The 24,987-nt window shown below is 39.4% G+C and overlaps 1 protein-coding gene across 1 annotated transcript in view; it reads right to left on the reverse strand.

The window, feature by feature from the left end:
- Positions 1 to 22,894, reverse strand: part of LOC118105445 (testis-expressed protein 264 homolog) — a 34,226-nt gene extending 11,332 nt beyond the window's left edge. Inside the window, exons 1-2 of the mRNA XM_035153249.2 lie at positions 22,471 to 22,894; positions 15,976 to 16,197 (exon numbers count right to left, since the gene is read on the reverse strand). Coding sequence (XP_035009140.1) covers positions 15,976 to 16,197; positions 22,471 to 22,725 — 477 coding nt within the window. The 5' untranslated portion in view covers positions 22,726 to 22,894. The remainder of the gene's footprint in view (positions 1 to 15,975; positions 16,198 to 22,470) is intronic.
- Positions 22,895 to 24,987: the final 2,093 nt, after the last annotated feature.

The raw sequence follows: 24,987 nt of genomic DNA on the forward strand, positions 1-24,987 counted from the left end.
TAATGATTTTGTCAAAATTTATTGTGAGACTTGAGGACATCGTTAGTATCTCAACACCCACACAAGGAGCCTATAATTACCACTGACTCCATTCACTGGTCAGTAAGCTACAACCTATAACAAGCATCAAGCCAAGATATACAGCGCGATCAGTATCGCTGTGTGTTATAAACAGAAGTCGTGGGACAAAGGGCAGGCCAATAATTAGACCAGCAGTGGAATCGCTGAGACAAATTGTGCTCAGTGGGCTTTTGTAATTGGGCAGGGGATTGCGGATAGTGTACTTATTGATTTTTCTTTGATTTTCTCCACAGTCTTCCCCCATGGTTTCAGGGCCTCAGGGGCCCGGGAGAGCACTTAAGGCAGTCCAGAGTTACAGGGTCGGGGCAAGGTCGTTGTTTTTTCACATTCTCCCCAGCACAGAGATGACAATATTTTTCTGGCAGAAGGATATGTGTTATTGTGCTCCTCTAGCATGAAAACATTATTACATTTAATGAACAGACTTTAAAAAAGGCCACCAGCGCATGACCTCACCTTCCTTTTATTCAATTGTTTGAAAAAGTAAGAAAAAGAATAGGCATTAGGGGCAGAACTGGAGGTGTCCATCTTTGCTTAATAATGCTGTGTTTTAAGCCGAGCCAATCGTGACTTGAAAGGAAGAGTGAAGTCGTGAATCATAAAAGCAGGCTAAACCTTCATCATCCTCACCCGGACCATCACCGTCTTTCACAGGCTTCACATGTACGTATCAGCTCGTGCCAAAGCCGCTTCGCGGGGGGGGAAAGGTTCAAAAGGCGCCGCACGAGCTACGTTAATCGTTATGGTGAGTTTAATTATTGAGCTAATTCACATGTCACAGTTAAAATTTGTAATTACGGTGCTTTGTTCTAGTGAAAGATTGTGAAAGGCAATCTGCATCAACAAAACTGAGTGGAATTAGTTTTAGTTGAAGGGGACTGCCAAAGGCGCAAATACACGCAGGTGTGTACACATGGCCCTTTAATCACCTCGCACACACTCGCTCACGCTTGCTGTGTGTTTGCAGCCGCTCTGCAGCGCGTCGTAAGGGAACGGGTGAAGGAGAGATAAAGAACCAGGATGTTCTAGTGTCCACTCTTTCTTCGTTCCTACTCTGGAGAACATCTGCACTGGTTTCTTGTAAAAAATATATCACAGGTGTCTTTGACTGTTCGAGGTATTTTTGTTTTAGCTGTACAACGTAAGATAAATAAATAAATAGACAAAAATAGAGGTACGTAATTGTTTTTGAGTGCTATGTTTTTTTTTTACTCTTATCAAATTAATCAAGTTAAATAATAAAAAGAACATCTGACTAAATTGTGTAAAGGCCAAAGTAATTTAAAAGATTGACGAGTAATCTCAGCCTGTTAATTGGGATTCTGATTGAGTGAACTTGAGTTAAAGGGTGTGTGCAATAATTAATCTATTAGAGTACATGTCAACATCTGAAGGAGAAATACAGGAATAATGAAGAATAATTCATTCAGCATCACCACAGATAAGACTCATGCGTAATATGCTTAAGGACATAGCATGCCCATTTTCAAGTGATATGTTCCTTGGGGTCTTAATGAAATGTCTGTAACATACTTGTCAAATACCACAGGATCATATAAACAGCACCCTTTTTACCCTTAAACAGCCCCACAATGACCTGTTTTGTGCCTGTTCTAATGCTAATGAGCCAGCCTCCTCTCCCCATGATTTAAATATAAATTTTTTATGATATAAATTATCAATATCATCTACTGTATCCTGTTGTCCTGGTTTATTTTCCAATCATAGTCCCCCCACCACTAGCAACACAGACAAGAGAAAAAGAGGGGGGGCAACCATCATTTCCCGAACATTCAACCGAAAGGTGCTATATGACAGTTAGGGCTGACAGGGAATCTCGTCCGTAACAGCGGCGGTGCGGGAACGCGCTGCCCTCGACCAACTACTGTAACAACTACTGTAACCGCAGAACTACTGTACGGCATACAGTAGAGCTGAACACTGCGGAAGTCTTCCCAGCTGCAGTGGAACCGAGCGGCTGGCTGTCGGCGTGTCAGCCATAGACTGTATAGAGCCCTTGTACCTAATGTGGGTTGGCAACACTCGTCTCCAACTGTTGGCTGTGGCGAACCAGCTCCGCCGGGAGACGGCCGGCTGCGACTCCGCCAGACACCATGGGATCGCGGGCTGACCAGAAAATGCGTCGTGACAGCCCAGCTCTGACTGGTCCGGTAAACCCGATAAGTTGGGGCGGGGGACGGTGGGCCAAGACCAGAACTTCCAGTGTATTGACTACCGAGGCAACGCTCACATGCGTTGACAGACTATAACAAAGTGTTTTCCCAGTTTTGGTTGGTAGACATGCAGATACCATTAACCTGTAAGCACTAACAAGTGAATTGCATGCTATGTCCCCTTTAACACATTGGAGTGCAAGGTCAGTAAATGCCCTGTTGGTATGATTATTATAAACTAAAAGCCACATGATCGTGTAATAACTAAATATCTGTAAACAAATTAAGATCCCACATACACATTTCCACATGAAACGAGGCGTCTTTGGGGATTAAGACATTGGTTAGTTTATAGTTTTCCTGCAGCAACGGAAGCAAATTAAGCCTTGAAAGTTGATGCAGGCAATTCCCAGGTGTCCCAACTGTAGTTTATTACTTACAAACCCAGTACAAAGCTTGTGTTGGTTCAAACTATGGTACCGCACTCTCTGATGCATATCTGGACAAGATTGTACTGACGGAAGTTTGGATGTATTGTGTTGGTAATTGGAGGTAACCAAGGACGACAAAGTATTTGGTCATGGCTTCATCCTCCAGAACAACAATCATCCAAAACAAACCGGAACTATGTCACAAGTATAGAAAAAGAAGACGGTGGCTTAAAATGATGGAACGGACAGCACAGTCTCCTGATGAGCTGGTTTAAGATGAACTGGAGAGAAGGGTGACAAGTAAAGCAACTAAGTGCGACACATCTGTGGGAACTTCTGTAATAGTGTTCGTGAAGATACTCTGAGTGGACTGAGGTAAATGATATGTAAATATGCAATATGTAAATTAGAAAAACAATAAAAAAAACGTATGAAGAATTTGACCTATAATGTACATAGTTGTGTACAACTGGTCATAGAACCCCTGGTGAAAATTCAGTTGTTGTGAAGTGAAATGACCTAAATAAACCCCCATAAACCCCCAGAAACCCCCCGAGACACGGAGAGAACATGCAAACTCCACACCAGAGAACAGAGAACATGCAAACAAAAATCCAGACCGGGATTCAAAACAAAGCACTTGTGAGGCGACGGTGCTAACCACTGCATCACTGTGCCACCAATTGGTATTCACCATTTTTGGCAAAAAACATTTCACTACATTAACCCCTATCCACATGCTAGCTATGACCTTATAGTAGGAGATATGATATTAGTTCACTCATAAATATCATAATTGCGTGTTGACATGAATTGAAGATTAAATATTTTGTATAATGGAGCAGAAAATGTCTCCAAAACAATGTTAGTGAACACATGTATTGTTTGACCAGCTTTGCGGCGATTTAACTTGTGATAGATGCATTTTTCCCATTATTTTCATTTTTCAGCATTTTACTCACAGTAAATTGATATGTCAGTTATAAATTGCGAGAAATGATACAAAAGTGCACACTTTCCTGTTATCTGTTTTAGACAAGAGATAATTAGGTTTCTAAAAAAAATGATATTTTGCTGCAATTTCCCTCTCGAGCAGAAATTCAATGAAAAGAATAGTCCATTCTTCTCCAGTGTGGAGCTGGAAGCGTTGGTGGAGGGAAGGTCTAGAGGCACTCTGGGACAGCATAACAAATAAAATGAATACATTTGGACACCAGAGGAGTGGAGAAAAACATGCTGCGGTACCGTAGAGGGAGAATAACCTAAGTCAAGCCTGACATGAATAAAACCTGTGAACGAGGAACCAGAGGAACCATTTGAATTTTCATGAATCTCCCCTTGATCTGGAGGTTCAATCTCAAAACAAAATTCACATTGGTCCTAAATCCAAACAGGGTGATCCTGATAATCCTGTTCTCCTCAGCACATAAGGCCAAATAAGGCCGTTATTATATTGCTGCTTTTTCAATTAGCGCTGCAAACAACAGTTATCTTCATTATCAATTCAGTTTTTATGAATAACTGAATCACACACACACACACATATATAAGACTAAGCCATGCTATTTTTTCATGTGCACCAGCTTAGTTTTGCATGTAGAGTTTGATTGGTGCAGGTATTTGCTCATTAAAGCAAAAATAGTGAGATAGTGGGGGGATAAAAAAGTTGTTCCCCCATTCCGCATGAATAAGTGTCCTTGAGCAAGACTCTGAACCCCAAATAGAGCCCGACTGCTGTGCGATAGACACAGTGCTGCACTGCGCTAATGATTGGATGAATATAAAACCGTACTGTAAAGCCCTTCGAGTGGTCATCATGACTAGAAAGTCGTTCTATAAATACCATTTAAAGTGGCCAATTTCGCCGATGGTGGGGACAACACCTCAGCTGTCACACTAACCAGGCTGGATGTAGAACACAAGGAGAAATGAAGAGCTGACTATCAGAGGAAATGCAGATGAAGCTGAATCCCTTACTAATATAAATGTGATAATGATAGTAAAAGTTACCACACTAGAACCTAAGTTGAGATAATATCAGACCCAGTGTAATAATGAATAAATACAAATCTTCATTTTAATGATATTTAATAATAAATAAATAAATAAATTACTCCTGGTTTGGTCTCAGGTGATTTTGCTCTATATCTACTGAGTTTGTGGTACATTTACATGTAACGTGAGTAAGTGAAGCCTGTGGGAATAAATTACAACTATTGACCTTTTGCAGCATTTGACTGTGTGTAAAAAAGTAAAGTTCACGGTGACTCCAGATCCAATTGGATATTGTACCCACTGCAAAGAGAAGTAGAAATATTATCTTGATAATTAGATTAGAACTAGATATTATTATTGATAAACTGTGGTATTAATCCATTCTGCAGCATTGGATCGCAGGATGTCATTTACAGTAAATTGTTGTTCTTAAAAGTGTCTATTTGGCAACAATCATCTTGTCAGAGACACATTTGTGGAAGGAAAAATAACAATTTACTATTGTTCTATGTGTCTAATGTTCTTCCTCTAAACATTAAGATGAAGATTGCCCTATGATATTAAGATTTATATTATATTTTTCCTAATAAAAGTCATCTCCTCTATTGCTGCTGGATGTGAAGAAACATTGTTTTCTAAAATGCAGAAAGAACTTGGTCTCTGAGGACCTTTACTAGACAAGTAAAAGTAGCCAAAGACAAGTAGACGGTAAGTAAGATGACGATTAAATGCATAATCATTACTCCTCTATGGACACACTCTCAGAACTAAATTCATGGCATGTTTTATTTCAGTGAGGCCTCTAAGGGTGTGATTTCATGAATTAATGATAGATTGGAAATATACGTTTACTAAGTATTATATTACAATTAAATGGTTTGATGTTTTACGGACTGCACTCTAAAGAAGAATAAACATGTTTTACCGTCCGTATACCTGCATAGTTACACATTTTCAAATACTTATAGAAGGACAGGCAAGAGATGACTGTTTTCAGTCTTGTTGTCATTTCAGGGTCATTTTAACTGAAGCATGTTTGACTAAACGCTCCTTTTTATATGGTTCAGAGAACATAAAGAAGTTTTATACTCTATCTTGGATAACCCTGACCACCCTCTCCACCACAGACTGGAAAGACAGGGGAGCACCTTCTCCAAAAAGCTCAAACAACTTTTCTATCACAAGGACAGTTACAGGTCATCTGTCCTGCTACAAGCTATGAGAACACTTCACCTCTGTCTGATGGGAACACCGTGGGCCCTCTGATGTGGAACTCTTTTTAACAAACACCTGAACCTCCACACCTTCCTGTTACTATATTTCTAATTGCACACTTGCACTCTCTGTAGATACATTCATTTTTTGAGAGTTGATTATATTATGCACATTCATATATTTTGCATAGTTTGAGTAGAGTATGCTCTTATAGTTTTATATTACCACAGGGATCTCTCAGTTTGAGATCAATACAGTACTATCAGTTATCAATATGCAGCAGCTTTCTCTTACATAGTACTTGCACCAGAGGAACTTGAAACATGTTACAAGATAAATACTATGTTGTTATAATGATAAAAGTTTTTATACCCTGAGAAATCTTCTTCTATAACAATAAAACTTTGACCTTTTGGGCTTTTTCTGACGTGGCAGCAATTCTCTTCCGTAGAAAAGCTTTGCAACAGTGAAACTGGTACTCAGTGGTGATGTGTGAGGCGGCAGTGACATTTGACTGTTTCCTGCAGCGAGTGTGTTAATGACAGTAATCTGTAAGATTATGGAGGATAACACTCCCTCACTTCTCCACCATTGCACTTTGCCCTCACTCCTCCTACTCCCCTTGACTAATCGTATCTGATGAACACCTCATATTAATGCTGCATTTCTTCTCCGTTTTCTGTTTAGCTTTGTCAAATGTTATCTAGAATAACAAAACATCCGTAACAATATGTGTTTCCTCAATAGAACAGGCTTTTTTGGCCATTTCTCAGAATCCTCTTCCTTCACATAGAGGAGGGGGAAGATGGAACATGGTATCTTCACAGCCTTTTCATGGTCTACATTTCATTTCAAAGCCCTGAGGGGGAAAAGTGCTTTAAAGTGGCCAAAGGCATAATGAGTGACAGTAGTTGCTGCCAGTGCGAACAATTCAGGTGTCACTCAAACAACAACAGTCTTTACACGGACTTATTCAACCCTGACAAATGAACAAGGACTGTTTGAAAGTCACTCAGCTGAATAAAAGCAGTTAAGTCCTAAGCCTCTTCTTTATCTTTCTCATTTTCTTAAGTTGGCTCGCTGAAGTCTCAAACCTCTGCACCTTGGTTTGGTGCCCCCAGCCTGTCGTCGGACTCATACTTGAATGGTTCACAATTGCCTCTGGGATTGCTTTTCAGAAAAACCCTCAATAGGACGCGGCAACAAATTCATTTAATTTGCATGTCTATCTCAGCAAAAGAGACAACCACATTGTTGGAACGCTTTAGCCGACATGAGAGAACCAGTGTGTTTTCTCTTCTATTATACTGCAGAACATACATCGCAGCTGTACGACCAGAGCAGGAGTTCAAAAGTAGTTGTATAAATGCAATGTGTAGAACTAATAGAGGAACAATTTCTACAATTTAGCACAGACTGTTGGTCTTTGCTTGGTAAATCAGCCAATCACAAATGTGTCAGTGGCAAGTTCCACAATCCAGGGTGAGATCCTTTTTTTGCTGATTGCAAGACCTACATTTACATTTATTTTTGTTATTCCAACCAGTTTTCTGTATATTTGTTCAAAAAAATCTGAAAAACATTTAATTTGTTCTTTTCCTGAGGGCTCCAGCTCAACTGCAGCCAGCAGCTAATAAGACAGCACAATATTTGCTGCCAGTGTTTCATTTTGAGGGAGTTTAGTTAAGTCTCTGTAGCTCCACAACATCTTGTTATTTATGAATTTTCTTCTGTTGTTTTCCCTGGCATATTTTCTCTATACAACAACACTGCAATGAAGGACAAACAATGAAATTCAACAATGTACAATCACAGTCTAATAATATTCAAAGCAGACACGACAGCACACATATTTTAAGTGTTTGCTCGATCTTCACATCTGGAGTGATTGATAAGATCGCCACTGGCACCAAACAATTTGTCCCATATCTAAAAATATCTACCTTTCCTCAAATTGCAATCACACCCCACTGCCTGATATTGATTCAGAGCGACAGGGCAACCGAGAGTAAAGTTTAAATCAGATCAATCATATGTAGATGTGACATTAACAGTAGATTCGCGCCAGCTGCCGGATGAAAGTCATGTTTGAACGTTTGACTCCACAGAGCTTCCCGAGGGGTGAAATCACTCGTAGGGTTGTGATGCAACATTGGTGGTAAAAGAGATCTAATGGTTTTGTGCATTAATATGATTAACTGGTTAAGATTAAAATCACAGAAGACAATGGTTTGACTACAATGGGAAGAAATAACACCTGTTAATAAAGTCTTAAGCTGAGCAGGTCTTTATCCAAGTCCAAGCTTATTTTTATTGTTGCATCAAGAGTAATAATTAATTTTCAACTTTCTTTAAACTAAATTTCTCATTCTGGTCACATCATTTTACTTCAAACTGTTTCTGTGTTGCAAGACAGCAGGAAAGATTGGAAATGATAAAGGAGGACAACAGATGTGATGCTGTGAATGTTAATAGTTCCCACAACATAGAAAGATAGACTGAGGGGATAAAGAGGGAAATGTGTTTCATCTTGTTGGAGAATAATCCCTGAGCAATAATTCAGAACCAGGCAAATTAACCAGCTAGTTTGTACCTTACTAGTTACCATAGTTCTTACTTTTTGGAGATGAATCTCACTAATTTTTAAGAAATTGATGATAACTTCCTTCTGACTCACAACCAAGCAATGTATAAAATGGGTAGATTCTACTTCTAAGTGTGGTGTGTTTAAAATGTATTGGAAATGTCATTAAATATTCTGTACCATATATCTATATAGCAACAAAGTGATGTTTATACTATGCGAGAAAACTGGGCTTATGAGTCGAAATAGATATTTCAACATCAGCATCATCATCAGTAAGAGGCAGAGTTTATCAGGAGCGTGTTAATAAATCCCATGATTAATCCCAATAACTCTGTTTATAATTAAGCATGGGTATGATGGCTTGCATTATAAATTAGGCCACTGTGCACGTGCAGTGTGTTGGAAAGTTTGGGCTTTTGTGGGCTCAAATAAACAACTATCTGATCAGTGAAACAACTATATGTGTGTAACAGACATGGTTCTGTTTTAAGTCAATAAAGAAAACAGAAACCATATATACTTTGAGAAGTCCTGTCAGACAGAAGCTCGGAAATCTAAAAGTTATTTAAATCTGACAGTTTGAAAATAAATCCTCCCAACCACATGGTCTGATCCGTGCACCTCATTAGTGTCATTGGTTGCAGCTGAAACAGACAAAGTAAATGTTCCACTTCTGGATGTTTGACTGCAACTCAAAGTTCTGTATGAGAAGTAACTTAAGGGGTTTGAATTTAGTTTCAACGGCAATATGTTTGAATGCAATGATACAAATATTATTTCATAGAATTACAATTGGGCTTCCCTTCTAAATCTTCCATCATCCTCCTCCGTGACTCCATGACAGATTATGAACCCCACAACCTTTTCTGACCTTTCTAATTGTACATCAGTTTACAACAGGCCCTGCGGACTAACATCTGTGCACTGCGCTGCATCACTCCCGCCTTCTGCAGATGGCTCTAATAAGAATTTGCAAGAGGCTGCACCTTTTCTTCCAAAATTTAGGCTTGATTTTCGTGCTGAGGACGACTTCATGATCTCTTTACCATGAAAAATAAAAGAGAAAATCCCATTTCTAATGAACAAGAGGAAATTTGCTTTATATTCAGCCCAGAAGCTCTGCGCTGGCGAGAAATTTTAGTGCCCTCCAGCAAACAAATGTTCCATCGTCTGCCTTTCACAAACCTTTAGATCTCGGTGAATGTCAGCAATATTATCCTCCCAATCCAGTCTGAAGGCCTGGCCCCTTTGCGTGAATCAAGTCTCAAGACACCAGGGTATCCGTGATGTAGCCCACCAGTAAAGAGCCGGGGCACAGAAGAAAAAACACTGGGACCGATCAATGGTCTGAGTAGGCAAATATCAGGCCTAGCCATGGGGCAGTGACTCAAAGTGTGTGACAGACAGAAATCATTGTGCCATGACAAGCCAGGCATGCTAAATGCTGATGAGCGTGTTTGAAAAGGTCTCACCACTTGGGATATTTGAAGTGCCATCAACAGCATGCATTATTCACAAAAAGAAAGCCATTTAGAGCTGGCGGTTCTGTTCTGTTAGGCGGCTTCTGTAAAATGTAAAATGTGAGCCATATTATGTTTAAATATTGTAGTTGAACTATATACAGTGCACTGATAAAATATTTACGGTAAAGTCTAAAGCTGTGGTTTTTCATAATTCGTTAATAGAGTTTTCAGAGTATTTGCCGTTTCACACAGATCTCAAATGTGATTTAAATTCTAAACAGTCCTCTTGTATGGTTCAGCCCCTTTAAGCTCTTCATTTAAACTGGTAATTGATCTTCTTTCATCTCAAACCCTTCAGGTCACTTCAGCGATACCAGAAACACTTACACACACTTTAGGTCCTGCGAACACACCGTTTCATACTTACATTTCAATTTTACTGATAACTCACCTGCTAAGCTAACATTTCAACTCATTTAACCAACACAAACTACTTTGACTGACACCTAACTGAGACTTCAACTCCTTAAAATGAGACTTCAACTCCTTAAACTGAGACTTCAACTCCTTCAACTGATAATTTAACTCCTTAAACTGAGACTTCAACTCCTTAGACTGAGACTTCAACTCCTTAAACTGAGACTTCAACTCCTTAAACTGAGACTTCAACTCCTTAAACTGAGACTTCAACTCCTTAGACTGAGACTTCAACTCCTTAAACTGAGACTTCAACTCCTTAAAATGAGACTTCAACTCCTTAAACTGAGACTTCAACTCCTTCAACTGATAATTTAACTCCTTAAACTGAGACTTCAACTCCTTAGACTGAGACTTCAACTCCTTAGACTGAGACTTCAACTCCTTAAACTGAGACTTCAACTCCTTAAACTGAGACTTCAACTCCTTCAACTGATAATTCAACTCCTTAAACTGAGACTTCAACTCCTTAGACTGAGACTTCAACTCCTTAAACTGATAATTCAACTCCTTAAACTGAGACTTCAACTCCTTAAACTGAGACTTCAACTCCTTAAACTGAGACTTCAACTCCTTAGACTGATAATTCAACTCCTTAAACTGAGACTTCAACTCCTTAGACTGAGACTTCAACTCCTTAAACTGAGACTTCAACTCCTTAAACTGATAATTCAACTCCTTAAACTGAGACTTCAACTCCTTAGACTGAGACTTCAACTGCTTAAACTGAGACTTCAACTCCTTAAACTGATAATTCAACTCCTTAAACTGAGACTTCAACTCCTTAAACTTAGACTTCAACTCCTTAACTGGAGACTTCAACTCCTTAAACTGATACTTCAACTCCTTAAACTGAGACTTCAACTCCTTAAACTGAGACTTCAACTCCTTAAACTGAGACTTCAACTCCTTAAACTGAGACTTCAACTCCTTAAACTGAGACTTCAACTCCTTAAACTGAGACTTCAACTCCTTAGACTGAGACTTCAACTCCTTAAACTGAGACTTCAACTCCTTAAACTGAGACTTCAACTCCTTAAACTGAGACTTCAACTCCTTAGACTGAGACTTCAACTGCTTAAACTGAGACTTCAACTCCTTAAACTGATAATTCAACTCCTTAAACTGAGACTTCAACTCCTTAGACTGAGACTTCAACTGCTTAAACTGAGACTTCAACTCCTTAAACTGATAATTCAACTCCTTAAACTGAGACTTCAACTCCTTAAACTTAGACTTCAACTCCTTAACTGGAGACTTCAACTCCTTAAACTGATAATTCAACTCCTTAAACTGAGACTTCAACTCCTTAAACTGAGACTTCAACTCCTTAAACTGAGACTTCAACTCCTTAAACTGAGACTTCAACTCCTTAAACTGAGACTTCAACTCCTTAGACTGAGACTTCAACTCCTTAAACTGAGACTTCAACTCCTTAAAATGAGACTTCAACTCCTTAAACAGAGACTTCAACTCCTTCAACTGATAATTCAACTCCTTAAACTGAGACTTCAACTCCTTAGACTGAGACTTCAACTCCTTAAACTGAGACTTCAACTCCTTAAACTGAGATTTCAACTCCTTCAACTGATAATTCAACTCCTTAAACTGAGACTTCAACTCCTTAGACTGAGACTTCAACTCCTTAAACTGATAATTCAACTCGTTAAACTGAGACTTCAACTCCTTAAACTGAGACTTCAACTCCTTAAACTGAGACTTCAACTCCTTAGACTGATAATTCAACTCCTTAAACTGAGACTTCAACTCCTTAAACTTAGACTTCAACTCCTTAACTGAGACTTCAACTCTAAACTGATAATTCAACTCCTAAACTGAGACTTCAACTCCTTAAACTGAGACTCAACTCCTTAAACTGAGACTTCAACCCAACTAGACTCAACTCCTAAACTGATAATTCAACTGTTAAACTGAGACTTCAACAAACTGAGACTCGTAGACTGATAATTCAACCTTAAACTGAGACTTCAACTCCTAAACTTAGACTTCAACTCTAACTGAGACTTAACCAAACTGATAATTCAACTCCTTAAACTGAGACTTCAACTCCTTAAACTGAGACTTCAACTCCTTAAACTGAGACTTCAACTCCTTAAACTTAGACTTCAACTCCTTAACCGGAGACTTCAACTCCTTAAACTGGGACTTCAAATCCTTTCACTAGCACTTCAACTTCTTTAACTTGACCAACTCCTTAAACTGACACCTCAACTTCTTTAACTAACACCTCAACTCTTTTCATTGACACTTCAACTTCTTTCACTGACACTTCAACTCCTATAATATGAATACAAATATATAAGGCAGCATGACATTCAACTTCAACTCCTTCGACTTCAACTCCTTAAACTGAGACTTCAACTCCTTAGACTGATAATTCAACTCCTTAAACTGAGACTTCAACTCCTTAAACTTAGACTTCAACTCCTTAACTGGAGACTTCAACTCCTTAAACTGATAATTCAACTCCTTAAACTGAGACTTCAACTCCTTAAACTGAGACTTCAACTCCTTAAACTGAGACTTCAACTCCTTAAACTTAGACTTCAACTCCTTAACCGGAGACTTCAACTCCTTAAACTGGGACTTCAAATCCTTTCACTAGCACTTCAACTTCTTTAACTTGACCAACTCCTTAAACTGACACCTCAACTTCTTTAACTAACACCTCAACTCTTTTCATTGACACTTCAACTTCTTTCACTGACACTTCAACTCCTATAATATGAATACAAATATATAAGGCAGCATGACATGTCTATTCTTTAAATGCTCTAAAATTTGAAAAATTGACATTTTAATCATTTTTATTTTTATTTATTTGCTCGACATTGAAAATATATATTTGTCATCACTCTTTCAAATTTCCTGTGTAACATGTTTTCAGTAATATTTTTAGGATTCAATTTTCTGCCATCACAGGTACCTTTTCAGAGAACACCAGGTAAAGGTGCATTGTGGGTGAAGACTGTGAAGCAGCAGAATCAATCTACATGCGGTAACAAGGTGCTGGATATAAAAAAAAAGAATAAACTGAATTGGCTTAACTTGGATGTTGTACATTGTGGTTTAAGACCACAGTGGGACACCAGAATTCCCGTTAAACAGATATTGGAAAACACAGCTGTATATTTTAATATCTAGTGCAATACCACTGGACCTTTCTCTCTTTTCTCTTGTGAGTCAGAGGAGAAACAGCTGCAAACCGCACATGCACTGTGAAACTGTCCAACCTGTGCGTGATGTTATTTGACCTCTAAACACGTTGCTTGTGGATTTCATGACTGGGGCTGGATCGTGTTGTCTAGGGGCAGAAACCACAGATCAAAACTCCCAAATTATTTTTCACCAAGGTCAATCTTGTTTTAATGGAAACCAGTTTTTGAGACAAACAGAGAGCAGATAGACAATTTGTATTATTTATATTCTGCCTTTTATGTCAGCCTTGCTACAGAATGTGAACACAAGCGGTTCTGCTCAGTATCAATACAGCTGGGAGTGAATAATGGACGAGGAAATAAAATCCACCCACATGAGAACCACAAGGCTGCTGAATAGTATCACACTGCATTGAGAAGTGTTTTGAATATGTTGCCCACCAAACTATGAGGGTGTATCTGTACGCATTACAGATTTCAGCCTCCAAATTAACCAAAAGGTTTTTTAAAAAGTTGTTTTTTCAAAGGATTTATTTATGGGCTAATAGACCATGTACCTGTGTAGCAATGTAAACCTACTAAAGCTACTAGCTACGACAACTAACTATAACCAGACAATCCAGTAAATCATATGTAGCAGGTGCACACACAAAGATCACGGTAAGATTTCATATTGCTGTGGAAGGAGACTGATGGCCGGTTTTTGTGTGCCGACCTTTCAGACAGGGTAAGTGCCTCTGGAGCGCAGCCACGTTTAAACAGCATCCAAGCAGATGGTGGAGGCAGCCAGACAGGACACACAAACACATTCCTCCGGCAGAGGCAGAGCGATTGAGATAACCTGTGGTGTTGCCACCTGTTTTAGCACACTGCATAATTAAACCATATCTGCCCAAACCCTCCGCTCATCACAATGACTCACTTTCCCAGCATCCCTCAGGTAGCGCTCAGTGAGATTGTTCATCATAAAGTGCTAAAAGAAGCTCAAGATGTTTTCCTTGTCAGTTCTCTACGTTTGTCTTCGACTTCACTGCACGTCTCCATCTCCTCCCAAGCCACGAATCTTCTCCTGCTGCACTGTACCCACACACATACACACACACACACACACACACACACACACACACACACACACACACACACACACACACACACACACACACACACACACACACACACACACACACACACACACACACACACACACACACACACACACACACACACACACAACCCTCCAGGGGGCGCCGCCAAGAAGGCGTGAAGAAAAGATTTGACGCGCTCAGCTTTTCACAAATTACATTTTCACTTTGCGAAGCCTGAAAATGCACAGTATGACTCAGGCGTGCATGTGATGATCATGAGGTTAGATATTGATCATATACCTCAGACTCAGCGGTGAGTCATTCCATCACACACACGTTCACACATTTCCTTAGCTGTTTTCCTCTCACTAGAATAAGCACACAGGCAGGCGGTGACTCATTATAATCCCACCTTTTCCCATTCCCAAAAAGAAATATCATTACTGTTTGAAAATCTGACAATTCTGCAAATGGCCAGCACCTGAGTCAATATAGAAACACAGAGTCTCTGATTGTGTGCTGCCTTAGCGTAAAGCTTTGTGGGAACACTGGGGCCCATGGGATGTTTACCGAATGTGATGGGCTTAAAGATTCTGGCTGTGTGAAGGTAATGCATGTTTTACTATGATGAAGAGAAGTTTATTCAGGTTTTCCTTCCCCTTTACACAGGGATTTAGTAACTTTTCACATACACATGTATAGAAAACATCTGTTCAAGCATGGTTATAGTTCTGTGTGTATCACTAAACCATGGGCACATCTATTGAGTTAGTGTATGTATTCTATGTCATTTAAACCCAACTGCTTATTATATTGTTTACTGTATTTTTGAATTTTTAGTTTATTAGTCTTTTTGTATGCAATATTTGCCCTTTTTACAGGTTGAATCAATAACTATGTCATAAAAAAACATTGCATTTTTAAGAATTTAACAAATAGAATTGCATTCACTCATAAATATCAGTCCCCTAAACATGCCTGATATTTTTTCCATCAAGATCCATGAATTATTCTCTGAGAAATCAAGGAAAATGTTGCAAAGCCCTATCTCACGATATTGAAGAAATAAAAAAAAGAATTCCTGGAGCTAAAACAAAACTTAGTGGGTTCTTTCTTGGGTCATGCCCCACCCCTCCACAAAATTTCATGGAAATCTTCTGAGTAACCTTTTGGCGTAATCCTACTAACAAACAAACAAATGCAGACGAAAACATCAACTCCTTTGGGGGGAGGTAACATCAAATGATTGAGTGAGTTGCTGCAGAATAGAGTCCAAAAAGCAAAATACCTTGATGTAGAGCCCAAGCCGTGGGTAGACTCTCCACACTCTCAGGAGAATAGAGAAAAACGTCCTGTGGGGTAACGAGGTAGTGACCACGTGTGTGACTTCAGGAAAAGAATAAACATTAAAGCCAGACGTCTCATAGCGCTTCAGAAGCTCCTCGTCGGCCTTGTTTTCTCCTTCACTCAGAATACTGCCGATGGCACAGCGGCACTGTGGTCCAGGCACCTGCAGGAACAAGACGAAGGATCAAATGAAGAAATAAATAAAGATAAAAAAATGAATAATTCATAAAGATGGATAGGTTATATAAAGATGACACATATAAATAAGACAGACTGATAGATATGTCGGATAAAAGAGATGCCCAGACTCAGTTGTCTTCATCATTTGACTTTTCAAATGCCATAACTATACAGATCATCTGATATAGCACCAACAACAACACTGACAGATTAATACTATCAAGGAATAAAAATGATATCTGGACATCTATAAACACTCCTTCATGTTTGCTTGTGTTCAATGTCGGACCCGGTTGTACGAAACCCCCACACTGTGCATCATCAACATAAATATAAGGGTGTCTAATATAAGGCAATTTTATGGGAGTGCAGAGCACACATTAAAAAACCAGATATCCTCTGTGATGTCGACCAAGTGTCAAATTTAAAGAGAAAATATGGTCATTAATAGAAGCTCTAATTGGAGCATTTGGCTGTGCAGCAATTATTGCTCCTTCTTCCACACGGAGCACCCTGGTGCCCATTAAAAATAAGAAGAGAGAGATACTTTTTTCCAATGAATACTCCGGGGACATCCAAGACTTTCTCCCCACTGTGCTGAGCTGAGCACCACTGAAGGTTCATGTGATAAATAAGCTGGAACAAGCCAATTTGTTCACAAATCTATCAATGCTGTGCTTCAAGCATAGCTGGTGTGTCTGCGAGGGCCTGTTTCCTCCTCTGTTCGTCATCACACAAGGCCAGTGTGGAAATCACTGAGCACTGCAGACCAGCCTCACAAAGTTTCACAGACGCATAGATTCTGCTTTGTTTGGCAGATTGAGTATCATTATGAATATAGTGTCCTCTTATATCTCTGATTATTTTGTAATCTGATCAGAATTGATCATAATTAGTTTTTTAATCTCTGATTCTATGGAACATTTTACAAGCTCAACCCTGTGACTGTTTTACAGATTCAGCTACAAGGCAGAGATGTAACAATTAATTGTTGAATTCATTTATTGAGAGAAGATTAATCAGACACTGATTTGACAATTGATTAATTGTTGGTCATTTTAAGTAACAAACACAGATTAGAATGGTACTCAATAGAGTGCATACCTCGTACAAGGCAACAGTCCCTTAAATGCAATCAAGCTGCACCAAATTGATATTCCCTGAATATTAATTATTTTTTCATCAAGATCCATGAATGATTCCCTGGGAAATCTATGAAAGTGTCAAAAAACGCTCTGTCTCGTGATAAGCAAATGATAAAAAATTCCTGGATCCGCACCAAAAGTGTCAAAAGTCTCATGGTACTCCGTCCAGTAATTGTTATGCAATGCTGCTTATTATTAGACAGACAAACAAACACAAAAGAAAAATGAACCTCCTTGGCAAAGGTAAAAATGAGGTGGCTATCTTTTCTCTGTTTCAACTCAATATCTTTGGATAGTGACTTGATGAGAAAAAATACAACATTTTGATGAATGCATTGTTTTCTCCACTATATGCATTTGTACTGTTGACAAAAAGATGTATTGGAAATCTGCTCCTCATGTAAATCTCCTTCCAGTGTCTCATAAAGATTTAACTAAAAGGCTTTGATTGCTTGGTGAAGGTAATGAAGGACAGATTCAATAGGTTCTCACGTAGAGATGATCTCCCATCATAAAATTACACTGTCACTATGCAGTCACAAAAAGAGGTTTTCACAAAAGATAACACATCAAACACTTTGTTCAATAAAAGATAGAGATGGGCATTAAATATCTAGTTAATGGCCTGACCTTATTTTGAGTATATTTACACATGAGGGTATTTTTGACACTGTGGAGACTCACAGCACAAAGTCTGAGCCAAGTGGATTTATTAATCATCACAAGGCTCCAAGTGTCTAAGGGAGTCCAGAACAAAGGAGCACCGACAGCAGAACAAACCTCTGCACGGTTTTTGGTTTGCCTCTCTGGACTCATCCAGACACAAGAGTACTGTCTTTTGATGTTTCTTCACTACACCATCAGCTCATCTGAAGCAACTTCGACTCAAGGAGTCGTTTTATTTGAGTCGCTGTAGCAGATTGTCTGAACTGGCCTCGGCAAACTATCTTCACCAGCACGCAATGTATTTTCTATCTGCCTGCAGGTACAGTAAAGCTCACACTTTAAATGTTTTACTGCGCCTTTGTGAAAGAGAGCGTGAGATTTTCTACTATTTCATCATTCACCAAAAAGACTAACATTTCGACTGATAGATGCATTTTCTGACTGGTCCCTCCCCGAGCCGCCGTGCCCTCTGCTGTCATCATGCTATGACCCAAACATGGGTCCCCGAAGACAACAAGACGCGTGTCGCACTTCCACTTGTCATCCAGGTTTTTATTCAGACAATCCTTGTCTCAGGGACCACATACCCTGACCCTGATCGCTTACTTGGAATATAAAGTTTGACGAAAATCCACATGATCCACCCACGTTACCTCCCTCCGCAGTTTGCTGGATGTAGAGGGGGAGCGAAGAAGAAAAAAGCTGCAGGGTTGAGGTGAAGTGGGCGCACTGGGTCTGGAGAAAAAAAAAAAAAAATCCTGCATGGCTTTGAAACTGTGAAGCGACTAGGGGAGGTTTAGTGAGTGGGGCTCAGAAATTTGTGAACAGACAGAGCTGCTCCAGCCGTGTATCCATGGCAACCATCTCAGGACCAACTCAAGTCCTGGTTGAGGTCTTTTGTTTCTCCAGAGGAAGTGATTAAAGGAGGTAAAAGTGAGAACCCCGAGAACAGAGGATGAGTCTGGCCATTCTGACACTTCTCCTCTGTCAGCTGAACTTTTGAAAAATCTCTCTCATTGCGAACATCAATGGACAGTGTCTCACTATTTGGCCAGAAAATCCCAGCCCTGCTATCGGAGAGCACTCTGGGGCTCCTGACGCCGGGACTGAGCGGCATCTCGAGGCTCCAACGCTAATGAGCCGAGATCATTACGCCAATTATTTTAACTTAGATCAGGACTTGGCTGTGACTGCGCAGAGGAACCAGGACCCTCTACCAGACTAATTGCTGGCTTGGGAAAAAAAGGATGAGCACAACAAAAGGGTTTTGAAGCGGAGCTGGGAAGATACCACTGCTGATCTCTGGTTACATTCCATCAAGTTGTTGTGCATGAGGCTACAGCAGGAGAAAGCTGCGCCACTTAAGTCAATACTGTTGAATGCCACTTCCGCAATTACACTGCACATGACAAGCACATTTCAGAGAATTACAGCAGTTGAGTCATGGTGACAAAGGTAAAGGTTTGGTTCTGATTCTTGTCAATTCCATATACTATATTTCAGCTAAGATTAAAAGATATGACAAGGGAGGAAATAATTATTGATTATGGCCAAGAAAGACATGGATTATTATGTTTAGGATTATATTACGGTAAAATGGCAATGCAATTATTAACAAATATATACTTTTTGTTGTGAATAATCTGAACAATATCTAGCTAATGGTCACTTATTCAAATAGCCTTTTCTCCAAAGATAATCCAAAACAGAAAAATATTCAGTCTAAAATGAAATAAAAAGAGAAAATATACAATATACAATACACATATTTAGGTTTGATAATAGTTTCAGATAATGTTTTAGCCATTTTAGCTTAATTATGGACTAATCCTTATCACAACTGTTGCAAACTAGGTTCCTTTTACTTAATTGACTGAGTAGGCCATTCATTTTCAATTCTATCATGCTTATACTCATAATGCTATTATTTTTATATCGGGGATAACATACTGTTAGATAAATATCAACCTGGAAAGGGCCCCGAAAAAAGTTTAAACTTTGGAAAATCTCTTAATTGCCATCTGAGACACAGTGCTATTTCAGTGCCTTGGGTTTTCCTATATGACCAAATCAACACATTAAATTTGATTAAGATCTGTTATGGTTCGGACCAAAAGTGTGATGATTTATTAAGAAATGACCCACATATGTTTGAGCTAATAGTTACTAGTATACAAAGCATATTTGGTACAAAAGTCTCTTTTAGACTGAGTACAGTTCTATCTTGAATAATTGTCATGATAATAACATCATTAAAATTCCAGAGGAAGTTTTGAACCGCAACTCTATGCTGCATTTGTTCTTAGTGCATCAAAGAGTTTCCATTCCATGTGGCTTCAGGTCATCCGTTTGTTGTGACAGACATGTAGTGTTCAAAATTCACTAGTAACTTGCAATGTAACAGACGCATGTTTCTAATGACCACATCTGCCTCTGTTTTCCACCCGAACCTCCAAACTGCTTAACAGCTTCAAGATGCTACTGTACTTGTTCCATCCCGTCCGTTCGGTATTGGGAAGAAAAGACTTATAATAGACTCGGGTTAAAATGTAAGAACCAGCACCACATGAGTTTGGAGACCCCTGTAGCGAGAGCAGGGTTAGGTATCAGGAAAACAGATCCAGCAGATATTGTTTCCTGCTGCTTAAAGACACTGCAGAGGTTTGGGAATGGATGAGTTCTCACAGGCAACAGATGGAGTGTGGGAAAACATCTCATGAAGAGATCCAACTTACTTAGCAGCACTGGAGTGACAGTAGAGGAGACCTCAACAACTATCACACTCAAGGAAATGCTCAAAGCCTGCCTGTACCATTGATCTTTAAGAAAATTCTGATGTGCACATCTGGAAGCTGCTGTGAATACCCTCGATATAAAGTCAAGGCAGTCAACTTACGGTCAGAGGGTGAATCCCATATGGGGGAATTTGATTATTGATGATTTCAAAAATGCACTATTACGGAAACTATTACAAGCAGTTGATAGATCTGGCTGAGACTGTAGATATTGATTAGCTTGCAAGGATGTTGCAAAACCTTGTTGAACACATTCGATTTAAGATGTAAAATAATCTAAATCAGACTCATTAATTATCCTCATTTTATAGGTTTTCTTTTTTAAATGTTTTTATATTAGAAGGTGATCAGTGTCATTAGGGGTTTATCGTGGTTTATTTCTATGATTAAAATATTTTCTATTTATTGAAATTTGATTCTTTACTGATAATATATTGAAAAATTATGAAAAATCTGCAGTCCCATAGACTGAAAAATGATGCTCTGGTGTAGGACTACATGTCAGCACATTAAATAAACAACCCCAACACGAACTTGGATAATATTGGGTGACATCTGAAACCAAAAAACACACCACACCCTGTCCAGATGTGCTGTGATAACATTCAGGGGAAAACACAAGCATCAGTCAGAGCCAAAGTGCTCTGAAACATGCTGAGGACAACCAGCAAAAAGACTGAGTGTCAATAACACATGTCGAACCGCTAAAATGACTATGAATGGGAAAAACAACCTTTTTTAAGGGGGATGAATGAAATTATGTAAACCATCATGGACAGGCCCGGAACTAGACTGCTCAGATAGGGGGGGCAATTAGATATTTGAGGTGGGCAACTTTTCACACAGTGGACTTAGTGTTGAGAGTTTTTCCAAGTTTTAAAGGATGCGTCACAATGGGAAATTCAACCAAGCTGTGGTATAATAATAATAATAATAATTATTATTTAATTATAATTTTTCAACACGTGCCACACAGACTAGCGACACTGAACTTTTTCACGCGCACGCACACATGCAGGTGATGGGTTCCAGTGAGGAAGCTGTGAACAGACAACGCTGCAATTAAACACAACACTGAAGATTAATTGTAATGATAGGGGGGGGAAATAATTTTATGTTAAGTTCAACAGCCCAGTTTGTTTTCGTAAATGGACAAACTGTGAACACTGGGAGACTTTGGCTTGGTTTGTTTTTTTGACAGAACCTGAAGGCAGCACCAAAGACGCAACTTATGTCCTTTTTATGAATCAATATCGGATCATTCAAATGAAGATCGATTTAAATCAGATAATAGTTTTTAGAAACTCTGCCCTATGACCAACCAATTAGGAAATCAGGAAATTCTGATGAGGCGAATAAAACAAACGTGATTGGCAGATGGTATAGAATAAAGTGGACCATTTGGAAGGGGGCCCACCCCCTGCCCACTGAAATGGTTTGACCTGCTGAGAGGCGAGGAGTTCATCTAAACTCGTTTTTAAAAGAATGGCATCAGCGCCATCTAGCGGCCAAATACTTTACATGATATGCTCTATCTGATTTTTCTTAATTAATTTTTTTAAAGTCTAACAATTGAGTAAAGTTCCGATTGAGATAAAACGCTGGTTACAATAAGCTACCAATCAAAGCTGCAGAGTACTGGGTATTTACCGTTTTAGGGTCATCGTAAAAAACTCCAATGGATGAGAGCTTTGGTCCGATCCTGTGGGACTCGTTTAAAAGTGGCCCGCACGCTCGGTACGGTCCCTCCGTGAACTTGTACGCGAACGTGATCTTCTTGATGGGCGCGGAGCCGGTGAGCACCGTGATGTCGGACAGGAGGCCGGAGTACAACACACAGGCAGCCGCTGTGAGGACACTGAGCAACAGGCTGAGCAGCACACACACACCGAGCCAGTCCGACATGATGGCAGCAGCTCGCCGACCGCAGCTCGCACCGTCATGCAACACGGCCCGACATGTTTAGCACGCGACGGTGTGTTGTTATCACGGGACACGTGTTCTAAGTGTTTTGTGTGTTTCACCGAACGATCAAGCGCCAAAGACCGCACATTGCAAAAGGGACTTCCTGGAATGTACCATGTAAGCCGACCGGAGGGGGAGGTTCTGTTTTGGGTTTTTTTTAGAAATAAAATTCAGTCCTACAATTAAAAAGTCAAGTTATTTTATATAGCAGATTCCATTCAACAAGTGTCAACTCAATGTGCTTGAAATCAAAGCAATAAATCTCAAAGATCATACATGGCAAGAAACATTGATAAAACAACCTAGTTAAGATAATGATAAATGAAACAATTAAAAGAAATACGATAAGAAGGCAAGGGGAAAAGAATAGTAATAGTAATGATTTAAAACAATAGTGAAAAGTGTTGCAAAAAGACATAGGTTAAGACATATACTGTGCAAGAGGCCCTTGATCTGATCTTCCAAGATGAGGAAGCAGCTAGTGATTTGTAGGAGGATGTGTCAGATCAGGAGGACAACATGGAGGAAAACAATGCTATCAGTTGGTCCTCACTTCCACTTCAAGTTGCAGGCAGGATGGCAGCGGGAAAATGTCATCTGAGTGACTTGGTTTTAACGGTTATACATGGTTATACATGGTTATACATGGTTATACATGGTTATATAATAAATCCCAACAGTTCCAAAGTGTTCTGGCCCTTCTTTCTTTCAATTAAATGAACTTAAATCATCATGGCTGTACGTTTTGTATTAATGTCAGATTTGGTATAGAGACATATTATGGGGGAATTCTTGGTCCGGGTCAACTGTGAAGGCATGAAATATGAACAGTATGTAAGGGTTAAGCAGTTACTTTACTATATGCAATCTGCCATAAATTAATGTTTGATTCACATCCACATCAAACTGCACCCATGACCACCCCCTCCTTGTTCAGTCAATGATATTGTGTCCTGCTCTGCACTGATCCCTTCCTTTTAACTTTGAATCAAACTCATGATGGCGCCTCCCTCTGGAGAGGAGTGTGTTTCACAGAGCATCTGGTCCAGCAGCAGTTTCACCTGCACGTCTGTCTCCAAACACACTGGATGTCAGCGTCTTCTCTCCTGTGAGCATGAAGACATGATGAGCTGCCAGGTGCCAGATTCAAACACAGGCCGTGCGCCAGCACATGGTCCAGCAGCACAAGTTACTTCCTCATCAGAGATCTTCCCTCTAAATATTTAAAACTGAATGAGGATTGGGGATCATCCATTGTTGGAGAGGGGGACAAATTACATAAAGCATTATTTCACTGTGGTGCATTCAGCCTCTCTGGATTTAGACAATAAAGAAACCAAATAAAACTACATTTTATGAAATGAGGGAATAAATGAGGAAGTAACTTTTGGAGGGAAACTGAAAATGGACTGGGAGAAGAGTCAAGGCCTCATGGTCTCACCTGCAAAAATATAAAAAAAAGAATCCAAGTTTTGTTGAAACTGTTGAATGTTCCCATCAGCTCTCAGCTGTTTAGAAGTTTTAATCTTTTAATGTAAGAAACCCAAACTGACAGAGAGGAATATTCTACTTCTTTTACTGACTGCACTCAGGAGTCCAGCTTCATTGTTAAGTTTTAAGTGCTTGTTGATATAATTTTTCTAATCGGACTGAATCTTAGTTTGTTTTTCCATAAATACATCAAATCCAGTTCAATCCAAGAGCTCATTAATGTTCTACAAACAAAGTACTGTTGGGATTCATTTCATCTGCAATATGTCTCCTTTTAAATATTTTTATGGCACATTTAATGATTTTACAAGTTACCGTTGGAGGACATGGAGAACATAGCAAACCTGTGGCCACTGCAGGAGGGCTCAATTCCTCTTTGCATGAGGTGCCTGCGCAAACAGGTGAGCTAGCATGCCCACATTGTATGTTCTAGAATCAAAGACTGTATGAAGTTAAAGGTTCAGTGTGTAAGATTTAGGTGAAAGAGATCTAATGGCAGAAATTGAATGTAAAATAATCCTAGTGATGTTTTCACTAGTGTGTTTTATCTAAATTGTCCAAATTGTTGTTGTTTTTTTACTCTAGAATGGGCCTTTATTTTCAAATACTTTATATTTACATCAGGAGCAGGTCCTCTCTTTGGAGGCTGCCATGCTTTTTTACAGTAGCCCAGGCTGGACAAACTAAACACCTTTTGAGTTTTTATGAGAA

The sequence above is a fragment of the Hippoglossus stenolepis genome, chromosome 3 (assembly GCF_022539355.2).
Source record: "Hippoglossus stenolepis isolate QCI-W04-F060 chromosome 3, HSTE1.2, whole genome shotgun sequence".
Lineage (NCBI taxonomy): Eukaryota > Metazoa > Chordata > Actinopteri > Pleuronectiformes > Pleuronectidae > Hippoglossus > Hippoglossus stenolepis.